The 27981-nt window shown below is 45.4% G+C and overlaps 1 protein-coding gene and 1 long non-coding RNA gene across 5 annotated transcripts in view; one reads left to right on the top strand and one right to left on the bottom strand.

The window, feature by feature from the left end:
* Positions 1–27981, bottom strand: part of LOC141049748 (alpha-2-macroglobulin-like protein 1) — a 355320-nt gene that overhangs the window by 239255 nt on the left and 88084 nt on the right. For all 3 annotated transcript variants that reach the window (XM_073546474.1, XM_073546473.1, XM_073546476.1), the window contains exons 5-7: positions 18852–18872; positions 14181–14337; positions 6800–6884 (exon numbers count right to left, since the gene is read on the bottom strand). In XM_073546474.1, coding sequence (XP_073402575.1) covers positions 6800–6884; positions 14181–14337; positions 18852–18872 — 263 coding nt within the window. The remainder of the gene's footprint in view (positions 1–6799; positions 6885–14180; positions 14338–18851; positions 18873–27981) is intronic.
* The window catches only part of LOC141049749 (uncharacterized), a 50979-nt gene continuing 42797 nt past the window's right edge, over positions 19800–27981 (top strand). Inside the window, exon 1 of one of the 2 annotated variants that reach the window (XR_012220430.1) lies at positions 19800–19907. This is a non-coding gene — a long non-coding RNA (uncharacterized lncRNA). The other variant, XR_012220431.1, reaches the window with a different exon arrangement.

Here is a 27981-nt window from a genome sequence, read left to right as displayed (position 1 = left end):
TTCGTTCACTTGCGGCTTTATTTCACCTCTCCCGACGATATTTCCTAAGTATTTGGCGAGTTCCTTCAACTTAGCGCACTTTTTGGGGTTGATGGTAAACCTTGCTTTCCTCAGCCCATCCAGTACCGCCAGGGCCTTTTGCAGATAATTTCCCCAATCCGGGCTGAAGATCACAACATCATCAAGGTAAGTTGTGGCTTACTTCTTGTAAGGGGCTAGGATCCAGTGCATGGCCCTCTGGAAAGTGGCTGGGGTTCCCTGCAGCCTGAAATTCATTCTGGTGTAATGGAAGCAACACTCAGGTGTAGAGAAGGCCATCTTCTCCCTGTCACTTTGGGACAGGAGAATTTGCCAGTACCCTTTTGTTTGGCTATGGGTTGTGATGTATCTGGCTGACCCAAGCCTCTCAATTAGTTCATCAATCCGAGGCACTGAATATGCATCGAAGTTCAACACCTCGTTCTGCTTCCTATAATCATAACAAAAGCGCTATTCTCCATTGGGCTTCATCACATGGACAATGGGAATGGACTAGCTGCTCTTTGACTCCTCAATAACACACAAGCTCAACATTCTGTTCACCTCCCTAAAAATCACCTCACAGTGGGCTTTGGGAATTCAATAAGGCTCTAGGATTACCAGCACATGCAGTTCCATCAAGATTTCGTGCTCGACGACCTACATATATCTCGGCAACTCTGAAAACAGGTCTCAGTTCTGCTGAAGCAGTTCTGGGTACTGTTGTTTCTGAGCTGGTGACAGGATCTCTACCACTGTAAGCTCCTCAACTCTGGCTTTGGATTGGCTTCCAGGCATGTAGTTTCAAACGGGACCCTGTCTTGCCATGGCTTAAGCAGGTTGACGTGGTACATCTTGTAGGGTTTTCTTCTCCCTGGCCGGTGGACCTTATAGTGGATGTCACCAAGCTTTTCAACCACTTCATATGGCCTCTGCCACTTGCTAAAAATTTACTTTAGACAGTGGAAATTAGCATTAACACCCGATCTCCAGGGCTAAACCATCTCAGCCATGCCAACCAATTATAGACTCTTGCCTTGGCCTCTAGTGCCTGAAGGAGGCTCTCTCTCACAATCGGCATCACCCTCGCAATCCTTTCCTGCATCTGGGCAACATGCTCGATGGTGCTCCGTTGCGGTGTAACCTCTGTTTCCCATGTCTCCTTTGCAATATCCAGAAGTCCCCGAGAGTGCCAATCATACAACGGCTTGAACGGTGAAAACCCCTGTGGAGTGTGGCATGTCCCTAATAGAAAACAGAAAAACGGGAGTAGGCAATCTCAGTCTCGGTCATCCTTCTCCACAACCTTCTTTAGCATGGAGTTCAAGGATTTGTTGAGCCTCTACACCAGGCAGTCTATATTGAGATGGTACACCAATGTCCTGAGATGTGTAATCTGGACAGCTTTACACAACTCCCTTATCACTCTGGACATGAAAAGAGTTCCTTGGTCTGTCAGAATCTTCGTTAGCAGGTCTATCTTTGAAAAAATATGGACTAGCTCTCGTGCTATACTCCAGGCAGAGGAGTTTCTCAGTGGTACCACCTCCTAGTACTGTGTTGCATAGTCCATAAGCACCCGATATATTGGTGCCCTCTGGTGGACTTAACTAGGAACCCGACAAGATCTATAGTAAATCAGTCAAATGGGACCTATATAATGGGTAATGGCACTAAGTCTCAGGCACTGGGATTCTCACACTGCACAGGGTAGATCCCAAGCCTCGCCTGCTTGTGCGGTCTCCCATTCTTCTTCAATCGCAGTGGTGCCTGCTCAGCAAAGATGTCAGGCTCAGTGTCGTGCTCAATCTCATGCTGTTCATTTAGTTACTGCTAGCCCTCCAGCTACAGCTATAGTAACTAGCCATAGGCAGTGGCGAATAGATGTTTCCTGGGGCTAAGCCCAGGAATCACCCTACTGAGCATGCTCGTGAGATGGCGACCTCTCAATGGTGGTCGGTCATCAGCTGATCAGGTCCTGTGGCAGTTCCGGATTGGTCCATGAGCAAGGTCCTGTCTGAATGGACATGAGTATAAAAAGGCCTCAGGTGCACAGGCCCGTGTGCTAGTATTATTTATGCTTCATGTGTCTGTGTGAACACAGCATCTGTGTGATCCTTATCAGCGTGTTCAGGGCCGGCTTTACGCCGCTAGGAATTCCGGCTTATCCGGAGAGGAGTTTGCTCATGTGGATACAGGGCTGGCTTTAGAACCATTAGGAATTCCGGCACCTCCGGAGAGGAGTTTTGTGTGCACTTGCTGATTATGTGGGATTACAGCAGCTTACACTGGTGAGCGGGTTACGTTCTCTGTGAAGTTAACAGGGGTTCGTCTCTAGCTCCATTCCTCTAAACTTTGCGCCAAGCTTCACTGGTCTGTTTAGGTGCAGCTCTATTTCTGTGCTCACCCCTCTAAGATGTTATCAGAGTGGGTAATCTGCACTCAGTCCACACAGGGTGACGTTTAACCCCGTGTGTTCTTTGTGATCGCTCGCTGCACTGCTCTGCCATTACCCACTAGCACCAGGTTATCATCTCTACACGGTGGACCCCGGGTTGTGATCGCACTTTATTATTTATTTTATTTAGTGTGATCCACTAACCATAACGCTAAGAGACTATGGAACTGAGAGATTAGAGCAGTTAGATGACAGGTGAAGCACAATGGGCTGGTGAACAGCCTCCCACCCACTTTTCACTGTTCGCTAAAACCTAGCCCTTAACATTGCCGATTAACCCCTCATAGCATTTAGTATGCATCTCACTATATATATATATATATATATATATATATATATATATATATATATATATATATATATATGTAGTAGGGGTTGTACTCACTCGGGTGCAACAGGAGGACAACAAGAGGCACGTTCCTTTAAAACTTCATATGGGTTTCTTGCTTCATAAACCCAGAAGCACAAACAAAAGTGAACAGCATTTACATCAGGCAAAAACAATAAACATATAAGTCTATAGCAGGACTCTGCTCTGCCAGTCCTGTGGGCACACAGGCTTGGGTAATGTGCAGCACTCAGGCTCAGTCTGTAGCCACATGCACAGGAGGCCTTCTCCCTCCCAACACACAGCCCATGTGCCAAACAACATCCTCCATTATATAGGCTGTAACTACACCCAGAGGTGAGGAATGTGAGTAGCCAGACCCACTCATCTCTCATCAATTACGTGGCCATTAGCCTCCTTACATACCTCCCCTTCTGCCTAAAGCTGTGGGACTTGGCACTTTCCACTACCAGAAAAGGGATTCTAGAGAGGGCATCGGCATTACCACACAGCTTTTCTGCTCTGTGTTCCACATGGAAGTTGAAGTCTTGCAGGGCTAAGAACCAGCAGGTGACCCTAGCATTTTTACACTTTGTTTTCCTCATTCATCTGAGTGGGGCATGGTCGGATACCAATCTAAATTTACGTCCTACCAGATACTACTGTAATGTGTCAACAGCCTACTTTATGGCCAAGCACTCTTTCTCCACGACTGAATAATTCTGCTCACATGAGGACAGCTTCCTACTCAGGTAGAGAATAGGGTGCTCCTCCCCTTGTTCTCCTGGGAAAGGACTGTTACTAAACTGACATGTGAGGCATCTGTTTGGAGTATAAATGATGTCCTAAAGTCAGGGACCACCAGAATCGGTTGCTTATATAGAGACCCTTTCATTTGGTGAAAGGCCGTCTCTGCCTCTTCAGACCATTTAACCATTACTGATTTCGTACAATTAAGGAGGTCAGTCAGGGGTGCGGCAATCATGGCGAAGTTCGGGATGAACCTCCTGTAGTATCCCACGATTCCCAGGAAGGCTTTAACTTGCTTCTTGGTCAACAGTCTCAGCCATGTTTGAATTGCTTCCATTTTATTGATTTGGGGTTTGATCTTGCCTCGACCCACTACTTAACCAAGGTACTTGGCTTCTTCTTTCCCCAAGGCACACTTCTTTGGGTTTATTGAAACCCCACCTCAAACACCACTTGGACCTTTTCTAGATGTCTCTCAGTCCGGGTTAAAGAGAACAATATCGTCCATGTATGCAGCGGCGTATTGCTTATGGGGTGCAAGGATTCTGTCCATAGCTCTCTGGAAGGTCGCCGGAGCCCCCTGCAGTCCAAACAGCATCTGGACTTACTGGAAACATCTGTTCAGTGTAGAAAATGCAGTCTTCTCCTTGGCTTCCTGTGCCATGGGGATCTGCCAATATCCCTTCGTCAGATCCAAGGTGGTTAGGTACCTTGCGTCCCAAGTCTCTCGATTAGTTAATCGACGCATGGCATGGGATATGCGTTGTACTTGGAGACCTCATTCAACTTGCGATAGTCATTGCAGAATCTCCATTCCCCATCGGGCTTTGGGACCAGGACTATCGGGCTCGACCAACTGCTATTGGACTCCTCAGTGACCCCGGGTTTAAACATGCGCTCCACATCCTTGGAGATCACTTCTCAACGGGCCTCCGGAATCTGATAAGGTTTGACATTTATGCACACATGTGGCTCCGTCAGAACTTTGTGTTCTACAACATTCTTGCACCAGGGCAATTCCAAGAACAGGTCCCTGTTGTTCTGGAGTAACTCCCGGCACTGCTGTTTCTGGGCCTTCAACAGCATCTCCGCTATGGCAACAGCTCCAACTTTGCCTTCTGGGTTGCCCAGTAAGCATGAAGTTTCAGCCGGCTCTCTTTCTTTCCATGGCTTGATGAGGTTCACATAGTAGACCTGATATGGTTTCTGTCTTCCTGCTTGATGAATCTTACAATTTACATCACCAAGCTTTTCCACCACGTCATACAGTCCTTTCTATTTGGCCAAGAACTTGCTCTCCACCGTAGGAATTACCACAAGAACTCGTTCTCCCAGATGGAATTGCCTCACTCTGGCTGACCGATTGTAGACCTTGGCCTGAGCTTCTTGTGCTTAGAGGAGGTGTGTTCTTTCACTATAGGCATCACCTTCACAATCCTCTGCTGCATCAAGCGCCATGTGCTCAATGACGCTTCTCTGGGGCATGACTTTGGCTTCGCAGGTCTCCTTGGCTATATCCAGGAGATCTCGCGGATGTCGGCCATACAAAATTTTGAAGGCCGAGAACTCCGTAGAGGCCTGTGGAACCTCATGGATGGAGGACAGCAGATACAGTAAAAGACAGTGCCAGTCTCTACCATCTTTCTGTAAGGCTTTCTGCAGCATGCTCTTCAATGTTTTTTAAATCTCTCGACAAGGCCATCTGTCTGAGGATGGTAGACTAAAGTCCTCAGCTCGGAGATTTGCAGGACCTTGCATAACACTCTCATCACCTTACTCATAAAATGTATTCCCTGGTCGGTCAGGATCTCCTTCGGTAAACCTGTCTAGGAAAACACATGGACCTATTCGCGGGCTATACTCTTCGAAGAGTAGTTTCTCAGGGGAATTGCATCAGAATAGCATGTGACATAGTCCAGGATGACCAATATATACTGGTACCCACGAGCTGATTTAACCAGGGGACCGGCCAAGTCCATAGCAATTCTCTTGAACGGCACTTTAATAATGGGCAATGGCACAAGGGGACTCCGAAAGTGAGAGCTGGGGGAAGTTAACTGACATGTGGGACAGGACCTGCAATAGTTTAATATTTCCCGGTGATACCCAGGCTAATAGAACCTCTGCACAATCCTATCCTGTGTTTTTTCCACTCCCAGATGTCTCCCCAAGATGTGTGAGTGGACCATGTCCATTACCTTCTGTCTATAGGGCCTCAGCACTATTAACTGCTCCACCAACTCCTCCCTTATTTTCGTGACCGGTACAACAACTCCCCACTCATCATAAAATAAGGAAACCTTGTGTCAACCCCCAGCTCCTGTGCAACCTCATTAATGACAGTGACACTGTTAAAGGCTTCTTTCAGAGTTGCGTCCCTATGTTGGGCAATCCCAAAATTCTTACTGGTCACGCCTAACTCCGGAATGTCAGACAGGGGACACTTCCTCCTCAAAATTTTGCATTCCCGTGCGGTCAGCGGACACGTCAAAATGATGCATCTGCATACATCCGCATACATCCTGCGTACCCAATGTTAAAGATAGGTAAGCAGAACACATGCAGAAGTATGCAGAAGTAGGCGGGGCTTAACGGAGGAAGTACGCAGCCCTCAGCAGCGCCCCCAAAGGCTAATGTGAACTTAGCCATAGGCTGATTGACAGCTCCTCTGAGTCCTTACTTCTTGCTACTGCTAAGATCTCAAACTGCGCAGTACTGTCAGTCAGTCTGGGGTTTTGGAAACTGAATAACCTTGGATTCATGAGCTATCTCACTCCTTAGCTGGACTCTGTAAAAAGTTAATTGTAATATTAGTATTATGCAATCATTCTGACACAATATTTAGTAGGAAGTAGTGATTAGTGTGCTCGTTGAGATTTCCGAGCATGCTCGGGTGTTCTCCGAGTATCTTGGTCATGCTCGTAAATTAAGTTTGAATCCCTGCAGCTGCATGATTTGCGGCTGCTAGACAGCCTGAATACATGTGGGGATTGCCTGTTTGTTAGGAAATCCCCACATGTATTCAGGCTAGGCTGTCTAGCAGTCGCAAATCATGCAGATGCTGAGACTCAAACTTAATTTATGAGTTCACAAAAAATAATTAATCTATGATCTAAAAATTATCCATTTGTTCTGGCTGACTCTATATATTAATGCTCTCATTGCTGGAACTGCTACGTTTATTAGTGACCATATTGTAAGTATGGGGTTTGGGAGTCATGCAGTAACATTATTGGGCTTCTTACCTGCCGCAAATTTCCAGATGAAAAGATTTGTCTGTGGTGGCAACTTCGGATGGCGCACTGATATTTAACTCAAATCTCTTTGTAGCTAAATGGAATAAAAAGGTCATTTATTACAAATTCTGACTATCATTTAATAGCATTTTTTGATCAAGGCAGTACGTCATTATTAATACCTGAGTTATAATAATAATAATAATAATCTTTATTTATATAGCGCCAACATATTCCGCAGTGCTTTACAGTTTAACAGTTTCAGAACACAAGTCATAAGTAACAACGTTAACAATACAATAATTAAAGCAAAATAAGACGACCCTACTCGTGAGAACTTACAATCTACAATGAGGTGAGGGAGATACAAAGTACAGGTGTGTATTTAAAATGTTATATTTACAATTAAGGTCCAGCCATCTTGAGAGACTGAGGGATCGATGGAGATAGTGAATGGGCTACACACGCACACTTACACATAGAATGACTTTGATTAGTGAATGTGATAGGCCGCTCTGAACAAATGTGTTTGAGGGAGCGCCTGAAACTAAGCAAATTGTGAATAGTCCTGATTTCTTGGGGTAGAGCATTCCAGAGGATGGGCGCAGCACGGGAGAAGTCTTGGAGTCGGAAGTGGGATGTACGGATTAGTGCAGAGGTTAGTAAAAAATCATTTGCAGAGCGCAGCGGTCGGTTAGGCCGATGGACAGAAATGAGGGAGGAGATGTAAGGGGGTGCTGCACTGTGCAGAGCTTTGTGTGTGAGAACAAGTACTTTGAATTGGATCCTATAAATCGGCAGCCAAATTAAGGACTGGCAAAGAGCAGACATGTCCGAGTACCGATTAGTCAGATAGATGACTCTGGCTGCTGCATTAAGTATGGACTGAAGAAGGGATAGTCGAGTAACGGGGAGGCCAATTAATAGAGCGTTGCAGTAATCCAGGCGGGAGAGGATCAATGCTACAGTGAGGGTTTTTGTTGTTTCCATGGTGAGAAAAGGGCGGATTCTAGAGATGTTCTTTAGGTGTAAGCGGCAAAAGCTTGATTATGGGATCTGAAGGAGAGATTGGTGTCAAACATAACACCCAGACAGTGCGCCTGCTGCCGGGATGTTATTGTGATACCACCCACGGAGAGGGAAATGTCAGATTTATGGAGGTTAGTAGACGGCGGGAGCAGAAGAAATTCAGTTTTGGAGAGGTTGAGTGTCAGATAGAGAGTGGACATGATGTTGGAGACTGCGGACAGACAGCCACTAGCATTCTGTAGTACAGCGGGGGTAAGGTCGGGGGAAGACGTATATAGTTGTGTGTCATCAGCATAAAGATGGTGCTGAGAGCCAAATCTGCTGATGGTCTGTCCAATTCGGGTTGTGTAGAGAGAGAAAAGAAGGGGGCCAAGGACTGAGTCCTGAGGTACCCCGACAGCAAGAGGAAGAGGAGATGATGTGGAGCCAGAGAACAAAACACTGAAGGAGCGGTCAGAGAGATAGGAAGAGAACCAGGAGAGAGCAGTGTCCTTAATGCCTAGTGACTGGAGCCTAGAGAGTAGGAGATGGTGGTCAACAGTGTCGAAAGCTGCAGATAGGTCAAGAAGAATGAGCAGACAGTGCTCATCGTTATGTTTTGCTGTTAGAAGGTCATTGATCACTTTGATGAGTGTAGTTTCAGTCGATTGTAGGGGGCGGAAACCGGACTGTGAAGGGTCTTGAAGGGAGTGAGTGGAGAGGTAAGGGCTAAGGCGGGAGTAAACTAGGCGCTCCAAAAGTTTAGAGATGAAGGGGAGATTGGAGACTGGTCTGTAGTTCTTTGTGCAAGATGGGTCGAGAGCGGGTTTCTTTAGTAATGGAGTAATGATGTGTTTGAAGGAGGATGGGAAAAGATTGTAGTTAGGTGGGTTGTGACGATTGGAGAGAGAGACTGGAGGAGATGTGAGGGAATGGGGTCTGTAGTGCATGTAGTCGGACGAGAAGAAGAGAGGAGTCTGGAGACTTCTTCTTCTGTGATGGGATCAAATGTGGAAAGTGAGCTAGGGGAGATGCAGGAAGGGATGGGAGTCACAGCACTTGGTGGTTGGGAGAAGATTTCCTGACGGTTATTACTACTTGCCATGGTATTTAGAACAATAAACATAGCAGATAAGCAGGACTGATTTTAGACTTAGGTGGGGCCACGTGCAATACAATGACTGTGCGATACCTGGTGCCTCAAACTTATGTGCTGACCCTTTATACAATGCGCCAGTTCCTATTTTTATCTACATGAGACCTTTGTGCAACATTTGCTTTTTAATGCTTATTTTAAAAAGTGTAGTACAAAATATTTCTTATTGTGTACTGTATTTTTGGCCGCATTGTATTTTTTTAGAAACTTTATTGGGTTATCCAGGCTAATTAAATTCATAGTTTATTTTTAAAATCCTCATACACATTATGAGATTTCGGCTGGATCAGCCAAACATCTTTTGTGCATGAGGGCCTCTTGACTGTCAGATGTTGTACAGGAATATATGGATTGAGCATCTGAAATTTCTCTTGTTTGGAGACAGACAAGTCACTGCCATATGAATGTGGCAGCAGCTTTCTCATAGGGAACACAAGTGGCCAAAACAAGTGTTCCTGTGCATATGGGAGCTTGGAAGGACAGTTGTTAACCAAACAATAGTTCAGCTGACAGTTTTCTAATGTGCATGACCAGTTTTAGGCTAAGATATCAGTTTAATTGTTGGGTCCTATTTTCATCGGTATTTCAAGGAGCAGAAAGAAAAACAAACAATGGGAGCGTCCAAAGAACAGTATGTTCAACCCCAGAGCACCACACACGTGTAAGGGCGCATATTTCATTGTTTTTTACTAATATAGCATATAGTTATGATTCTGTTCAGTGATATGCAAATAGGACCAGCATAATCAAAGAGATTTCTGAAATCTCATGCACACGCTGCCTTTTTTTCCATGTGTATTTTGAGCCCTGCTGCGTTTTTTGCCCAGATGCAGGCATGTCGATTCTTTCATTGTTTTTGCAGCTCTTTTTACTCATTAAAACATGTGGGTGAAAAGCGTAAGTAAAGCTGCTGCAAAAATGCACGTAAAAACAAACACGCAACAAAATCATGCGCATTGCATGGGTCCTTTTTCTTACCATCTCTCTGGTTTTTGGTGCAGAAATAAAACTTCAAAAATGCAATGTGTTAATATACTTAAGAGGAGCCACAGCCACTCATGGTGGACTTGCAGCCTCTTCATTGTTAACATTGCTTTTGCAGTTTGGTTTACTCTGCTGAATTCTATGTTGGTGGTTTATCTCCCGGAAAAAAAATGATAGGTCACAGGAAATCCTAAGTGTTAGATCCTTCTTTTCTCGATGTCAGCTGTTGGTGGATAGTTGGGAGGCACCCATACAAATAAGACTGTCGTCTAATCCTCTAATCCCAGTGATATCATTGGGTTTAAACAAAGTTAGTCTAATGTTTGTGAAGGCCATAAGGATTGGCGATCAAATTTGAATAACCCCTTTAAATAAATGGTTCATTCAGGAATATCAAATTGTGGCCATGTCCTCAGTATTGGTGAGGGCCCAACGTTCACAGATGGTGGTTGTGCTCACAGCCCAACTCCGTGCAGGACGCTTGGCATTTGCCACAGAACACCAGGATTGACAAATTCGACACTCAGCACATGTGACATACATGACAGAGTCTGGAGACGCCATGGAGAGCGATCTGCTGCCTGCAACATCCTTCAGCATGACCGGTTTCGCAGTGGGTCAGTAATGGTGTGGGGTGGCATTTCTTTGGAGGGCCACACAGTGTTGGGCTGTGAGCACGACCCCCATCTGTGGACGTCGGGCACTCAGACCATCCTCATGGAGTCGGTTTCTAATCGTTTGTGTAGACACATGCACATTTGTGGCCTGCTGGAGGTCATTTTGCAGGGCTCTGGCAGTGCTCCTCCTGTTCCTCCTTGCACAAAGGCTGAGGTAGCGGTTCTGCTGCTGGGTTGTTGCCCTCATATGGCCCACTCTATGTCTCCTGGTGTACTGGCCTGTCTCCTGGTAGCACCTCCAGCCACTGGACACTACGCTGACAGACACAGCAAACCTTCTTGCCACAGCTCGCATTGATGTGCAATCCTGGATGAGCTGCACTACCTGAGCCACTTGTCTGGGTTGTAGAGTCTGTCTTATGCTACCATGAGTGTGAAAGCACAACCAATATTCAAAAGTGACCAAAACATCAGCCAGAAAGCATTGATACTGAGATGTGGTCTGTGGTCCCCACCTGCAGATCCACTCTTTTGTTGAGGGTGTCTTGATAATTGCCAATAATTTCCATCTGTTGTCTATTCCATTTGCACAACAGCAAGTGAAATTGATTGTCAATCATTGTTGCTACCTAAGTGGACAGTTTGATTTCACAGAAGTTTGATTTACTGGGAGTTATATTCTGTTGTTTAAGTGTTCCCTTTATTTTTTTGAGCAGTGTATATATATGTGTCTCAATGACATGTATATATATATATATATAGTATATGTATGTATTCTATGTGTCTATATCTATTCTTTCGCTTGTGTTTTAACCTGTCATTGGGCTCCATTCAGGGCCGGCTCCAGGTTTTTGAGGGCCCCGGGCGAAAAAGTCTCAGTTGCCTCCCCCTTTAACACATACCATGATTTATGCAGTGTGACATCCGTGGTGCCAGCCAAAAAGGGACTTGCATGTGATCCACACGGACATTTGCTCTGTGGCAAAACACATTCATGTGAACGAGGCTATTGATTAGTAGTGTATGTATGAAAGAAAGAACAGAGAAAGAGAAAGAAAGAACAGAGAGAGAGAACTGAAAGAGAGAAAGAAAGAACAGAGAGAAAGAGAGAAAGAAAGAAAGAGGGGAAAGAAAGAACAGAGAAAGAAAGGAAGAACAGAGAAAGAAAGAACAGAGAGAGAAAGAAAGAAAGATTAGAGACAGAAAGAGAAAGAAAAGAACAGAGAGAAAGAGAAAGAAAGAGGGGAAAGAAAGAACAGAGAGAGAGAGAAAGAAAGAGGGGAAAGAAAGAAAGAACAGTGAGAGAAAGAGGGGAAAGAAAGAACAGAGAGAAAGAAAAAAGAGAGAAAAAGAACAGAGAGAAAGACTGGACAGAAAAAAAGGACAGAAAGATAGAAAGAGGGGAAAAAAGAACAGAGAGGGAGAGAGAAATAAAGAGGGGAAAGAAAGAACGGAGAAAGAAAGATCAGAGAGAGAAAGAAAGAATGGACAGAAAAAAAGAACAGGGAGAGAGAAAGAAGGAGAGGAAAGAAAGAAAGAAGAAAGAGGTAGAGAGAAAAAGAAAGAGGGGAAAGAACAGAGAGAGAAAGAAAGAAAGATAGGAAAGAAAGAAAGAACAGAGAAAGTAAGAAAGAAAGAGGTGAAAGAAAGAATAGAGAGAGAGAGAGAAAGAAAGAGAAAGAAAAGAGAGAGAAAATAAGAGAGGATAGAAAGAACAGAGAGAGAAAGAAAGAGAGGATAGAAAGAACAGAGAGAGAAAGAAAAAGAGGAAAGAAAGATCAGAGAGAGAAGGATCAGAGAAAGAAAGAAAGGAGGGGAAAGAAAGATAGCAGCGAGCGAGAGAAAGAAAGAACAGAGAGAGAGAAAAAAATGTTTAGAGAGAAAGAGCAGAGAGAAAGAAAGAACAGAGAGAGAGAAAGAAACAGCGAAAGAAATAAAGATTCTATAAAAATACCATAGCAACCTGGCTCCCATTGTAGTGCCCACCTGAGCCTCCTGGTGCAGGATATATCATGATCCGCACACATGGCAGGCATCTCCGATTCCAAGGCGATCCCGCTGTCCGCGCTGTCAGAGGAGGACACGGTGATGGATCTGAAGCATTCCCTGAAGTGCCTCCATGGTTCCGTCACAATCTCCTCCCGTACTTACCTAATTTCTGGTCAGCTTCCAGCACGTCACTTCCGGTAGAACGTCATGTGCTAGTTTTAAAGTGCTTCTTGGGGCTACGCCGTGTACTCCTGTGTCAGCGGGAAAAGTAAGCTCACGGCTAGGGCAGTCAGTCTCTCTCTCAAAATCAGGACTGTCTCGCTGGATACGGGATGGTTGGGAGGTATGAATGCTCCCCACCATACACCTCGTACATGCACGGCTCCGCTTTGTATGCCTCGTACACACACGGCTCCGCTCCGTACACATTGTACACACGCGGCTTCACTCCATACACCCCGTACACACCCGGCTCTGCTCCGCTCCATAAACACATGGCTCAGCTCCGTACACACAGGGCTCCGTTCCATACACCTCATACAAACATGGCTCTGCTCCGTACACCTCATACACATCCGGCTCTGCTCCGTACACCTCGAACACATGCGTCTCTGCACAACTCATACACATGTGGCTCCGCTTCGCACATCTCATACAAACACGGCTCCGCTCCGTACACCTCGTACACATGCGGCTCCACACCGTACACCTCGTACACACATGGCTCCGCTCCGCACACCTCATACACACAAGGCTCTGCTCTGTACATCTCGGACACACATGGCTCCGCTCTGTACACCTCGTACACACATGGCTCCGTACCGTACACCTCGTACACACACGGCTCCGCTCTGTACACCTCGTACACACACGGCTCCGCTCTGTACACCTCGTACACACGGCTCCGCTCTGTACACCTCGTACACACACGGCTCCACTACGTACACCTTGTACACACACAGCTCTGCTACATCCACCCTGTAAACCCCTCCTGAACCCACACATAAACTTTACCTCATCCAGCACCATGACAACCAGCACAGCAGAGTCCTGCAGCCACAGAGGCCCCTGATCATGTGACCCCTGACTCCTCCCCTCCTGTGACCTCATCACAGGTCCTGTGCCGCACACAAGAGAACAGCCATAGTGATGACTCATTGCTGGCTGTGAGGGGCTGCGTGGATCCCTCAGGGAGGGCGAGGATGGGGTTGGGAGCCATGTATGGTATCCCAAACAGCGTGAGTGGGCCCCCAATCTCGCCAGGGCCCGGCATTTGCCCAGGTGCGACGGGTGCTGACGCCGGCCCTGGCTCCATTATATGTCCATTTTGCAAGCCAGCGAGAAAATCTCTGCATACGGATGCAATACGGATGTCGTACGGATATTTACATGCGCAAAAAAAAGGAGCCACACCTTGACAACAGATGACATATGGATCACTGTTCAGGGAACATTTCTGCATATTACGACCGTAAAATACGGTCTGTATTTTTATACGTTGTGTCTGTCTCCAGCCTAGCAAGAAGTACGTACATGTTCAAAATTGGCCGTTTTTGTGATAATTGGAAAACGTATGATAATTATATTTTATCCTTATTACATAATTTTTTTAAAACTTATTTTCACATCCCCTTACCATATTTATCAACTTTAAAATCTTTATCACAACCATCAGGTATGTTAATTTGATAACTTCCAAAAGCTAATTCATCGGCCAGGTGAAAGCTGAATTCAGCAAATCCTTGCTTTGTGGTCACATCCTGCCACTGTGCTATGCGGTGTTTATTTGGGTCCTGCAGAAAAGAGAGAAATTATTATTATTACTTATAAGCTGCTTAGAGTTTGGTAGAAAAGAACCAGATCAGATTAAACCTTCCAGTTGATCTTATCCTGTCGCACATTGCAATGAAAACTGAAAAAATATATAGAATTCTTCACTAAGTATTCTGAGACCATTTTCCCTCCTTTTCAACTGGCTACAGGATGATCGCTCCCTAATGTTTTGTCAGCCTTGGGAGACAAAGATTACTAAAGGGGTTGTCTAGGATTAGACTTCACACTTGAGCCCCAAGCCTGGACAACCCCTTTAAGCCTTTCCCAGTGAATAGAAAGAGATCTGATGTCCTTTTACCAAATCTTCCATGTAGAAGACTACTACTGTCCCATCATTGGCTAATGTGTCAATCACCGTCATGGTAACAGGCATCGCCCGATGGGACTTGTAGTCCCATCGGACGATCCTGCACAGACCCCCACAGCCTTCACAGACCTCCGGACAGTCGGTATAGACCACCGGCAGGCCAGCACAGCCCCCCAGCAGGCCGGTACAGACCCCCGCCGCCTGCACAGACCCCGGACAGTCGGCACAGACCACCGGCAGGCCGGTACAGACCCCCGGCAGGCCGGTACAGACCCCCGGACAGTCAGCACAGACCAGCAGCAGGCCTGCACAGCCCCCCGGCAGGCCGGTACAGACCCCCGGCAGTCCGCTCAGACCCCCGGATAGTCGGCACAGACCACCGGCAGGCCGGCACAGTCCCCCGGCAGGCCGGTACAGACCCCCGGCAGTCCGCGCAGACCCCCGGACAGTCTGTACAGACCACCGGCAGGCCGGCACAGCCCCCCGGCAGGCCGGTACAGACCCCCGCAGCCTGCACAGACCCCCGGACAGTCGGTACAGACCACCGGCAGGCCGGCACAGCCCCCCCCGGCAGGCCGGTACAGACCCCCGGCAGTCCGCACAGACCCCCGAGCAGTCAGCACAGACCCCCAGGCAGTCTGCACAGACCCCCGGGCAGTCGACATAGACCTCCCGAAAGGCCCGAACTGACGGCGCATCATGATGCGCACAGACCGCGCATCATGATGACGTCATTTCGGCAGCCAATCAGAGCCACAACAGTGGCTCTTTGCATTATGGGAACTTCTGATTCCAGTATCCGATATTGAAAAAATATCGGTACTCGGTATCGGAATTCCGATACAGCGAATATCGGCTGATACCCCGATATTTGCAGTATCGGAATGCTCAACACTAAGTATATATGTAGCATATATGTATGTTACATGCATGTAGTATATATGTAGTATGTATGTTGCATGTAGTATATATGTTGTATATATGCATGTTGCATGCATGTAGTATATATGTAGTATGCATGTAGTGTATATGTAGTATGCATGTTGCATGTAGTATATATGTATGTTGCATGCATGTAGTATATATTTAGTATGCATGTTGTATATATGTAATATGCATGTTGCATGTAGTATATATGTATGTTGCATGTAGTATATATGTAGTATGTATGTAGCATGTAGTATGTATGTAGTATGTATTTTTTTTTTGTACATTCAACACATTAGCCGGATGATGGGACTACTACTGTCCCATCATTGGCTAATGTGTCAATCACCGTCATGGTAGCAGGCATCGCCCGATGGGACTTGTCGGTACAGACCACCGGCAGGCCGGTACAGACCCCCGGCAGTCCGCACAGACCTCCGGAAGGACCGTACACCCCCCCCCCGAGAGGCTGTACAAGGACAGAAAAGGGTTTTTCTTATTCCGATACCGGAAGTCCCATAGACTTGAATGGGACTTCCGGTATCGGAATCGGCGATACCCGATACTTTTTTCGTATCGGGCCGATACCATCCGATCCGATATTTTAGGGTATCGGATGGTATCGCTCAACACTAGTAGTAAAATAATAATAATATCCGCAAATACATCCAATTAGAAATGTAGTATAGTTCTTCTGATTAGCCATGTCTCTTTCCTCATGTGCAGGGCATTGCAGGACCTTAGGTATCCATGGTTACAACCACTAGCAACTAGCTAATTGTCACTATATTAGTTGCTATAATCATGGCTACCTAAGGTCCTGCAATGCCTGCACATGAGGAAAAAGACATTGTGAAACAGAAAAACTATACTACATTTCTAATTGGAGTTATTTGCAAATTTTATTATTATTATTATTATTATTATTACTACACCTACTACATACTGGGATAGGATATTGGAGATGGGAGTATCCCTTTAAGTCCAAGTGGATGTTTTAACTGGAGGCGTATATTTCTTCTCCCTGTAATAGTTGGTGTAACGCCCCTCTTAAATTTAGCAAAAGTTAACTGATTAGGTGCCAAATACGTTGATTGTTATGGAAAGGTGAAATAAAAAAAAGATGTTTTATTGAGCTCTGCAGCCACTATTACATTGTTTGTCCAGTTCATCATGAAAAATTGAGGTGAAAGGTTCTCTAAAAGGCCCAGTTCATAATCAGCAGGGTTTTTTTGTCATTTTTTTCTCACTTTTTACTTGTGTGGTTTTTGTTGATTTTTTTTGTGACAAAGAATAATCTTTATTTATATAGCGCCAACATATTCCGCAGCGCTTTACAGTTTAACAGTTTCAAAACACGTCATAAGTAACAAGTTTACCAATACAATAATTAAAGCAAAATAAGCTGCCCCTGCTCGTGAGAGCTTACAATCTACAATAAGGTGGGGGAGATAGAAAGTACAGGTGTGTATTTACAATGCTGCATTTACAATGATGGTCCAGCCATCTTGGGGGAGTGAGGGATGCATGTAGATAGTGAATGGGCTACACACGCACACTTACACATAGAATGATTTTGATTAGTGAACGTGATAAAACTATGCAAATTGTGGATAATCCTAATTTCTTGGGGTAGAGCATTCCAGAGGATTGCGCATCACGGGAGAAGTCTTGGACTCGGGAGTGGGAGGTACGGATTAGTGCAGAGGTTAGTCGCAAGTCGTTTACAGAGCGCAGCAGTCGGTTAGGCTGATTGACAGAAATGAGGGAGAAGATGTAGGGGGGTGCTGCACTGTGGAGAGCTTTGTGGGTGAGAACAAGTACTTTGAATTGGACCCTATAATGAATCGGCAGCCAGTGTAAGGACTGGCGAAGAGCGGACGCGTCCGAGTACCAAATAGCCAGATAGATTACCCTGTCTGCCGCATTAAGAATGGACTGGAGAGGTGATAGTCAAGTAACGGGGAGGCCAATTAATAGAGCGTTGCAGTAATCCAGGAGGGAGTGGATCAATGCTACAGTGAGGGTTTTTGTTGTTTCCATGGTGAGAAAAGGGCGGATTCTAGAGATGTTCTTTAGGTGTAAGTGGCAAGAGAAGAGATTGTATACGGGATGTGAAGGAGAGATTGGTGTCAAACATAACACCCAGACAGCGCACCTGCTGCTGGGGTGTTATTATAGTGCCACCCACAGAGAGGGAAATGTCAGATTTATGGAGGTTAGTAGACGGCAGGAGCAGAAGAAGTTCAGTTCTGGAGAGGTTGAGTTTCAGATAGATAGCGGACAGACAGTCACTGGCATTCTGTAGTACAGCGGGGGTAAGGTCGGGAATGACATGTATAGTTGTGTGTCATCAGCATAAAGATGGTACTGAAAGCAAAATCTGCTGATGGCCTGTCCAATTGGTGCCGTGTAGAGAGAGAAGAGAAGGGGCAAATTCATCAAAGTGACGGAATTAACGAAATCCAAAGACCCATATTGCATTTCTTATTGTCTTTAACTGGCTAAGTAACTTTTTCGTTAGAAAAGTTGCACATTTGGCAAAATGTCACACAAATTTGTCAAAGTAACTCACTCAGGGAGGGATGACTGGAGTAGAATTAAGCAGTGTTGCGCCAAATTATTAGCGACATAATTGCCCTGCTGGTCTGAACTGTGCACTCTTCGAACCTGCATCAGTATCAGAGGAGCGCAGGGACGCTGAAGCTAATCGGAATGTGCGCTCTAGTGATCCGTCCACGGGTACATCAGTGCTTACAGGGCTAAGGCTGGTTTCACACTTGCGTTTTTTTGTGCTGGTTTTTAGCGCAAAAAAAAAGCATGCGTTTTCTTCCCTATACTTTAACATGGGTGCGCATAGGTGCGCATACACATGCGTTTTTTTGCAGTGTGCGCTCAGGAGCACAAAATGCATCCTGTTGCATTTTTTGTGCGCCCGACTTGCCAACCAAAAAACACATGCGCACGCAATGCGGTTTTTTTTACAGCAAAACACCCATTATAGTCTATGGGTGCGCATAAATGCACCAAAACCCGCAAAAAAACGCACACAAACACATGATGCGTTTTTTCATGCATTTGTGTGCTCAAAAAACGCGCAGGAATAAAACGCATGTGTGAAAGTAGCCTTAAAACTGGTCTTATTCTCACTAGTCCAAAGAGTTTTGCAAGAAAATTCACGATACAGAAATATATATATATATATATCTAGTTCTGGGAATATATGCGTTATATACTTACTTTTATTTCAACCATACGAAGCTAAGAAAAGAAAAAAGTATATTATTATACACGTAAAATACAAATAGTAAAAAAGATGAATATTGTAACATGTCATGTATAACATTTATTTGTTTATTAAAATTTCAAGCAAACCCCTTACAGTCGGGGGCGGGAGACAGGAAGGAGTAACACGTTACTGTAGGAACAGACAACACATGTTTTGTAGTCTGTAACTATGGAGATACAAAGGTCTGCATGGCAGCTAGAGGCACAAAGCATTAGAATTTTACCAAATGTCTTTTATTGTTGCATCACAGCAATGAAACTTTGGTGCAAACAGCCTTTATGTGAAAAATATAATGATACACAGCAAAGGAACAACAAGGTTTACCGTACAGGCCTCCAGACAATGCACTATCAGGGTGCAGTGGACCCACATAATTAGGATGGCAACACAGGTGCAAAAATACCAACAAAATAACCTGCTCACATCCTACCAATATATGGAGGGGGCGGTTATCTGGTATATAGATGCACAAGAAACTTGTGTTTGAAACCAAATGGGCCCAGCTGCACCCTGAAAAAAAGTGCAAAGAAAACACATTTAAAAAAATGTGGAGTATTAGCTGATATTTTGGCCAAAATACGTGAGCCCGTAACCTGCGTCAAAGATCTCCACGTTTACGGGTAGCTAACACTAATATATACTAATACAGCAAAGCACAGAAAGAGGAAAAAATCCTCCAATAATGATACACAGCAAAGGAACAACAAGGTTTACCCGTACAGGCCTCCAGACAATGCACTATCAGGGTGCAGTGGACCCATATAATTAGGATGGCAACACAGGTGCAAAAATACCAACAAAAATACCAACTTTTTTTCAGGGTGCAGCTGGGCCCATTTGGTTTCAAACACAAGTTTCTTGTGCATCTATATGCCAGATAACCGCCCCCTCCATATATTGGTAGGATGTGAGCAGGTTATTTTGTTGGTATTTTTGCACCTGTGTTGCCATCCTAATTATATGGGTCCACTGCACCCTGATAGTGCATTGTCTGGAGGCCTGTACGGGTAAACCTTGTTGTTCCTTTGCTGTGTATCATTATTGGAGGATTTTTTCCTCTTTCTGTGCTTTTCTGTATTAGAAAAATATAATGGGTAGATGATTCACGTGTGGTGAAAGGAAAAGTTGAAGGATTTTTCTCTACTGGACCACATCAGCATAATCAGTTCTGAGCCCCAACGGTAAGCGACCGGCAACGCAGACGCTGATAACAGCTGATTAGTGGGAATACCGAGTGTCGGACCCCAACTGATCAGACATTGATGACCTATCCTAAGGATACAGCCAAACAGTAGTAGGCAACCTCTTTAAGATGTTATCCATAGCAACAAATCAGAGGTTTTTTTGCATAGTATTTATGTATTTCTTGTCCATGTTTTATAGAGAGAGCCACAATAGATGATGTGAAATAAAAAGCACTATTTCTAATACTATTCCTAGAATAAAATCTGAATAGGTAGAAATGATTCTAGATTAGTAATGATTATGAATCATAATGGGAGAATGGAGAACATATATTGTAATAGGAGATGACAACTGGTGCTCATAAAATGTTATGGAGAGGGGACAGAGCTTCTAGGGAACACATCGCATCATCTTGCAGAGAACTGCAGGGGGCCCCCGGGAAGGAACTGAGACACCAACTTTACTGTGAGTGTTAACCACATGTGCGCACATGTTTAGGGCTTAGGATAGGCTGCATTAGACAGAGCACGGTAGCCGTGCGGCTGGTGTAGCAGGGGACAGTTAGGCTATAGATAGAGTAGCAGCATACTGTACTTTATTGCGTTGTTTTGCCTTTTGAAAAATACACTGATCTGTAATATTTGGTGCACTGGGCCATTTGCTGGTCCAGCTAGAGAATATCACTTTTGTAAATTGTTTTATGTCATTGCATACCCCTGTTTACACCTTCCTATCACTGCATTCCTTGCCTGTAAATAAATTAACCCTTTGTTGTTTGCACCTCATCATGTGCACCGTAGTCTCACTGCATTGTGGTGGTCCCTCGGACATCGCTTCAAGTGGCGATGCGAGCAGGGTTACTGTCACCAAGATTCAGGCAGCAGGCAGCAACGACGGGAGTGCTAATGTTAGTGGGGATGCTGTGGGCATTGGTGGAACCCCTGCAAGGACACTCCCTATGGGCACCATATTTAGTGTGCTTCCAAAATTTGACGGCAATAATGTGCCCCTGTCTGATTGGGTGTCCCGACTGCAAAGCACCCTGAAGATTTATAACATCAGCACAGTTCTTGAAGTGGACATTGCTTTGACTGCCTTGGAGTGAGAGGCCCTTAAAAACATCTGTTTACAGCCGGAACTCACCTGTAGTACCCTGAAGGAGCTAGTGAAATTCCTGGAAGAGATATGGGGTGGGGTGCACCTTACGAAGACTGGAAAGCATGTATTTGGAAGTCGCCTTGCTACACTTGTAAGGAGAGCTTTAAACTAGAACAACATGGGAAGGGAAGCAAAAGACCAGAAAAAGCCATACACCTGACAAATGCTATTGAGAACTCTGCTATTAGAAGTGGAAAGGAAGATCAAAGACGAAAGAATCTAATTAATAAAAATATTGGAGAAAGAGAAACCAATCACAAACTAAAATGTTTCTATACTAATGCACAAAGCATGGGCAACAAACAAGGAGAATTGGAACTACTAACACAGGAAAAGAAATATGATGTAATTGGAATCACTGAAACTTGGTGGGACAATACACATGATTGGAATACAAGACTAGAAGGATACAACTTATTTGCAAGAAACAGACTTGATAAACGAGGAGGGGGTGTCTCATTGTATGTTCGAAACGCGTATATCTGCACAGAGATTGAAGCTTCAGAGCCTGGGAGTTCTGTGGAAACTGTTTGGGTAAGAATACAAGGACAGAACAATGGAAAGGACACCATTGTAGGCATTTACTACAGGCCGCCTGTGCAAGCCGAAGATATAGATGAACTCTTTATGCATCAGATGGCCAAGTTTTCCAAAAAATATGACATAGTTGTCATGGGAGATTTCAACTATCCAGACATTTGTTGGGAATCTCTCTCAGGCAAAACTAACAGGTCAAGGAAATTCTTATCCTCTCTTGCTGACAACTTTATCTTCCAAAAGGTAGGGGAGAAAACAAGGGGAACTGCTACCTTGGATCTAATCCTTATAAACAGGGAGGAAATGGTTGAGGAGGTAAAAGTGGCTGGGACCCTAGGAGGTAGCGACCATGCTATTTTAGAATTTTGGATAACTAGAGGTGGAAGACCTGTGAAGACTCAGACGTCAAGGTTAGATTTCAGAAAGGCAGATTTTAAGGGATTCAGAAAGAGAATTGGAGGGATCCAATGGCTGGATATCCTTAAAGACAAAAATGTCCAGGAAGGATGGGAAATCTTGAAAAATGAAATTCTCAAAGCACAGTTGTTAACAATTCCGAAAAGAGGGAAGAATAGGAAGCATTTAAGGAAACCAGGATGGATGAACACAGAACTTAAGCACATGCTAAAAAGGAAGAAAAAAATGTTTATAAAATGGAAAGAGGGAGGCATATCTAAAGAAGAATATAATGCTGTCTGCAGAACCTGCAGGGCACAAATCAGATTATCTAAAGCTGAAAATGAACTGAGGCTTGCAAGAGATGTCAAAAGCAATAATAAAGGATTTTGGGGATATGTCAAAAGTAAAAGAAAAGTCAAAGATGCTATAGGATTTTTACAGGATGAAAATGATGAAATGGTAAGACAGGATGTTGAGAAGGCTGAACTTTTAAATTCCTATTTTGCATCTGTTTTCTCTCAGAAAGGAAATGCAACATCAACTGTTATTCACTGTCCTATTAAGGGAATAGAAGAATCCAGGATATCTATAAACAGAAAGATAGTGAGGAAACACTTAGCTAACCTAAATGAATTCAAGTCTCCAGGTCCAGATGAATTACACCCCAGAGTACTGAAGGAGATAGCAGAAGAAATTTTTGAACCCCTCTCCATAATCTTTGAAAATTCTTGGAGAACAGGAGAAGTGCCAGAAGACTGGAGAAGAGCAAATGTTGTTCCTATCTTCAAAAAGGGGAAGAAGGTGGACCCAGGCAACTATAGGCCGGTGAGTCTGACTTCTATACCAGGAAAGATCTTTGAACAAATTATTAAACAACATGTATGTCAATACCTGGATAAGAATGAAGTGATTAAACAGAGTCAGCATGGGTTTCTAACTAATAAGTCATGTCAGACTAACTTAATTTCCTTCTATGACGGTATCACTGATTGGGTGGATCAAGGAAATGCTGTAGATATAGTATATCTTGACTTCAGCAAAGCATTTGACAAAGTCTCTCATACAATCCTTATTGAAAAAATGACTAAGTATGGAATGGACAAGGCAACTGTTAGGTGGATTCATAACTGGCTTAGTGATCGGACCCAAAGAGTGGTCGTAAATGGCTGCACATCCAGTTGGAAGAATGTCTCAAGTGGGGTACCACAGGGCTCTGTCCTGGGCCCTGTATTGTTCAACATCTTTATCAACGATTTAGATGAAGGAATTGAGGGTAAACTGATTAAATTTGCTGATGACACAAAGCTAGGAGGGATAGCTAATACTAGAGAAGAGAGAGAGAGGATTCAAAAAGATTTAAATAAACTGGAGAAGTGGGCAGCAACTAACAGAATGGTTTTTAACAGGGAGAAATGCAAAGTACTACATCTGGGCAATAAAAATGAAAAAAGCATATATAGAATGGGAGGAATAGGGCTAAGTGACAGCACATGTGAAAAAGACTTGGGTATACTAATAGATCACAGACTGAATATGAGTCAACAGTGTGATGCAGCAGCAAAAAAGGCAAATGCAATTCTAGGATGTATTAACAGAAGCATACAGTCTAGATCACGTGAAGTCATTATTTCCCTCTACTCCTCTTTGGTCAGACCTCATCTGGAATATTGTGTCCAGTTTTGGGCACCACATTTTAAAAAAGACATCAACAAACTGGAGCAAGTTCAGAAAAGAGCGACCAGAATGGTGACCGGTCTGCAAACCCTGTCTTATGAGGAAAGGTTGCAGGATTTGGGAATGTTTAGTTTCCAAAAGAGAAGACTGAGAGGAGACTTAATAGCTGTCTACAAATATCTAAAGGGCTGTCACATTGTAGAAGGATCAACTTTATTCTCATTTGCACAAGGAAAGACTAGAAGCAATGGGATGAAACTGAATGGGAAGAGACATAGATTAGATATTAGAAAAAACTTTTTGACAGTTAGAGGATCAATGAGTGGAACAGGCTGCCACGAGAAGTGGTGAGTTCTCCTTCAATGGAAGTCTTCAAACAGAGGCTGGACAGACATCTGACTGGGATGATTTAGCGAATCCTGCTTTGAGCAGGGGGTTGGACCAGATGGCCCAGGAGGTCCCTTCCAATTCTATGATTCTATGATTCTATGATTCTATGATTCTACAGCGAGACTGCTAGCGCGGGACACCTCCGCGCCAAATTTTTCTCTAGACTGCAGCAGGAAGAAGAAGGGATCTCCCCGTATGCGACAGCACTGCAAGAAGTGTTGGCAGAAGTGCAAAGGAAAGAGATGGATGGGCTTGGTGGCGTAGGCCCCACAAACCGGATAATCCAGGAACAAATTAATTCTGGGACTGCATAGCACATCCATGAGGAGAGCACTGTCAGAAAGGGTCTGTGTAGATCCGACTCTTTCATTCTGTCAAATCCTGGCAGAAGCAGTGGCCAGAAGCAAGGAAGAAACTTACGTGTCTGGTGTGATGCGTGTCCAGGGTGCCAATACCAGAGGAGACCCAAATCATCAGGAGGCGCTGGCCCAGGTAGTGCACGACTTGCAGCGGTCTCGTATCAGTATGCAAGACAAATTAACCCGGATGGAGCAAAGAAGGGGAGAACAACAGTCTGACTCAATGAACTCATATAACCATGCTTCGGCCCAACCTTTAAGGGGTCAGTGGGTGCAAGCCCCCCCGGCAGGCATCAGAGGCACGAAGACAGGCTCGGGGTGCCCCTCGGTGAAGAGGAGGCATCCAATGCTGGGAATATGGAAGACAAGGGCACCTTGCCAGGGACTGCTTGAATTATGCTCAAAGCCAGCAACAGCCGCCGTTAAGCTACCAACCCCCACTGTAACGCGGCACTCTGTGGGGGAAGCAAGAAGAGAGGCCGCTCCTCATCATAATGAACTTGATTGCTGGGAGTCCCATCCTGCGTGCTGAATTTAAGGGAGTTCCAGTGGATTGCTTGATAGATACCGGTTCACAAGTGACAACGATGCCAGAATCATATTTTCCAACAGCATTTTCAGGCCCTGGCTAAGCCAGAGAAGGAGATATTGATCCAGTTGTTTGCTGCCAATCAACAGCCGATACCGGTCACAGGGGTCGTGTGGATGAATATTCGAATCTGTGGGCAAGAAGTAGGAAAGAAAGGGATCCTGCTAGTCCCTGAGCCCATTAAAGAAGATGTGCCTGTAGTAATGGGGATGAATATCCTACGAGAACTCAATCAGATAATGTTCACCAAACGGGGACCCAGTTATTGGAAGAAGGCTGCCACACACAAGTCTACTCAAGAAGCCCTTCAGCGATTGATCCGCATCTGTGGGATGCAGAAGAGTGTGCCGTCTTATCAGGCGGTAGGAGTCATCAGGGCCCCTGGGAAGGAGTCTGTAATCCTGCCTCCAGAACAAGAAAGTATATTACACCTTCCAGTGGGGACTCATCGCAACCTTAACGGGCTGGAGGTGATAGTTCAGCCTGTGGTAGGCGGAGGAGCGGACCAAGAAGGCATGATAGCTCAAATGATAGCTGTGGTCCAGCGAGGACACGTCCTCATAAGAGCTTTGAACGTGGGCCCCGGGGAAGTCACCTTGCCACGGGGGGACAGATCTGGCCCGGGTGTACCTACACAAGGGCAAAGTGGTGAGTCAGAAAGAAATGTCTTTATTGCCGATCAAAGGTGCGGGGTGGACCCTGGCAGTCGCTGCAGGGCCTGAAGAGAAGCCATCCCCATAGTGGAATGGCCGGATCATCCTTGATCAAATGGAAGGGGATGTGAAGGCTCTTGGCCCTGAGCGTGTGCGGGCGATAGAAGCTATGCTGTGGGAAAATCAGGGTTCATTCAACCATTACACCGAAGATTTTGGCTGTACGGAAGCGATCACACACAAGATACCGACCGGGGGCGCTCGTCCAACTCATGAATGATACCGGCAAATCACACCCAAGATGTACCAAGAGGTATAGACATTACTGAGGCAGATGCTGGATTCAGGAGTAGTGCAGAGTAGTCAGAGCCCTTGAGCGGCCCCGGTGGTGCTTGTCAAGAGGAAGGATGGGACCATCCGCTTCTGTGTAGATTACAGGAAACTCAATGCCTGCATTGTGCGAGACTCATATCCATTACCCCGCATCGAGGAATCCTTGACAGCATTGGGGAAAGCCAAGTACTTCTCCACCTTGGACCTAGCAAGCGGATACTGGCAAGTGGCCGTGGCCGAGAAAGACAAGGAAAAAACTGCCTACATCCTCCCTATGGGATTGTTCGAGTTTAACAGGATGCCCTTCGGACTCTCCAATGCTCCGGGCACGTTTCAATGGCTGATGGAAAAGTGTTTGAGAGACTTAAACTTTGAGGCTACCCTGATCTACCTGGATGGCATCATTGTGTTCTCTGCCTCGTTTGAAGACCATCTTGCCCGGCTTGGACAGGTACTCGGAAGACTGCGGGCTCATAACCTGTAGGTGAAGCCCAAGAAGTGCCACCTCTTCAAGACAGAGATCGAGTACCTGGCCACATAGTGTCACAAGACGGAGATCTGCCATCAACAGAAAAAGTGGCTGTTCTCCAGAAGTGGCCAGTTCCTCGAACCGTGCGGGAACTCTAGGCCTTCCTTGGACTCGCTGGGTACTACCGACGGTTTGTCAAAGATTTTGCAAAGGTGGCGGGTCCTCTGAATGAACTGCTGAGAGGGACCGCCGGAGTGCCGAAGACCCAGTGCATCCCCTGGGACCAGAGGCGAAATGAGGCCTTCCAGGCTATAAAGAGTGCTCTTACTTCAGACCCGATTTTGGCCTATGCAGATTTCGATTAACCATTCCTGTTGTACACAGATGGTAGCCTTCATGGACTCAGTGCAGTACTTTCCCAAGTACAGGATGGACAAGAGAGAGTCATCGGGTGTGCCAGTAGGTCCCTGTGAGACAGCAAAAGAAACCCCCACAATTACAGCTCTTTCCGGTTAGAACTCCTGGCCCTGGTGTGAGCCATGACAGAAGTTTGTGGGCTTCCTGGCAGGGACTACGATTGAAGTTCGAATGGACAATAATCCCCTGGCCCACTTTGAGAATGCTAAATTGGGGGCCCTAGAACAACGGTGGGTGGCTCGCCTGGCCAACTTTGACTTTACCATTCGTTTTCGCCCTGCTACTGAAAATGCAAATGCCGATGGCCTGTAACGAGTGACGGTGCAAACTCCAGTGGGGGATCTCGATGAAAAACTCGAAGAGGAAGAAACCCCAGACTTGTGTAATTTCAAGACCCCAGTGGTTACAGTCCAGTCAAGTAGGGAGGCCTGCACACTACCCCGATTTTTGGGGAGAACCAATGAAGAGTGGGGAAATGTTCAAGATGAAGACGGAGGGCTGAGACAGATGAAATGCTGGGTAGCGCAGAAGCGGAAGCCAGGCAAACAAGAGCGAGATAGTCTGGACGCTGAGATGAAGAGTTTCTTACACCAGTGGGATAGGCTGGAGGTGCGAGAATCAGTGTTATATCACAAGAGGCAACAGCCGAAAGATCCTGAAGTAAGGTGGCAGGTGGTCATACTAGGAGGAATGGTCCAAGAAGTGGCTAAAGATGCACTCGAATTTGGAGCCCACTTCGGGTTCACAAGGACCTACCAGTAGTGTTGAGCATTCTGATACTGCAAATATCGGGTATCGGCCGATATTCGCTGTATCGGCATTCCGATACCGAGATTTTTTCAATATCGGATATCGGAAGTTCCCATAATGCAAAGAGCCACTGCTGTGGCTCTGATTGGCTGCCGAAATGACGTCATC

This window comes from Dendrobates tinctorius, unplaced genomic scaffold (assembly GCF_039654945.1).
Source record: "Dendrobates tinctorius isolate UK_male_01 unplaced genomic scaffold, ASM3965494v1 ptg000147l, whole genome shotgun sequence".
NCBI classification, from domain to species: Eukaryota; Metazoa; Chordata; class Amphibia; order Anura; family Dendrobatidae; genus Dendrobates; species Dendrobates tinctorius.
Note: the sequence above shows the minus strand (reverse complement) of the source record. Positions and strands in the feature narration are given on the sequence as shown.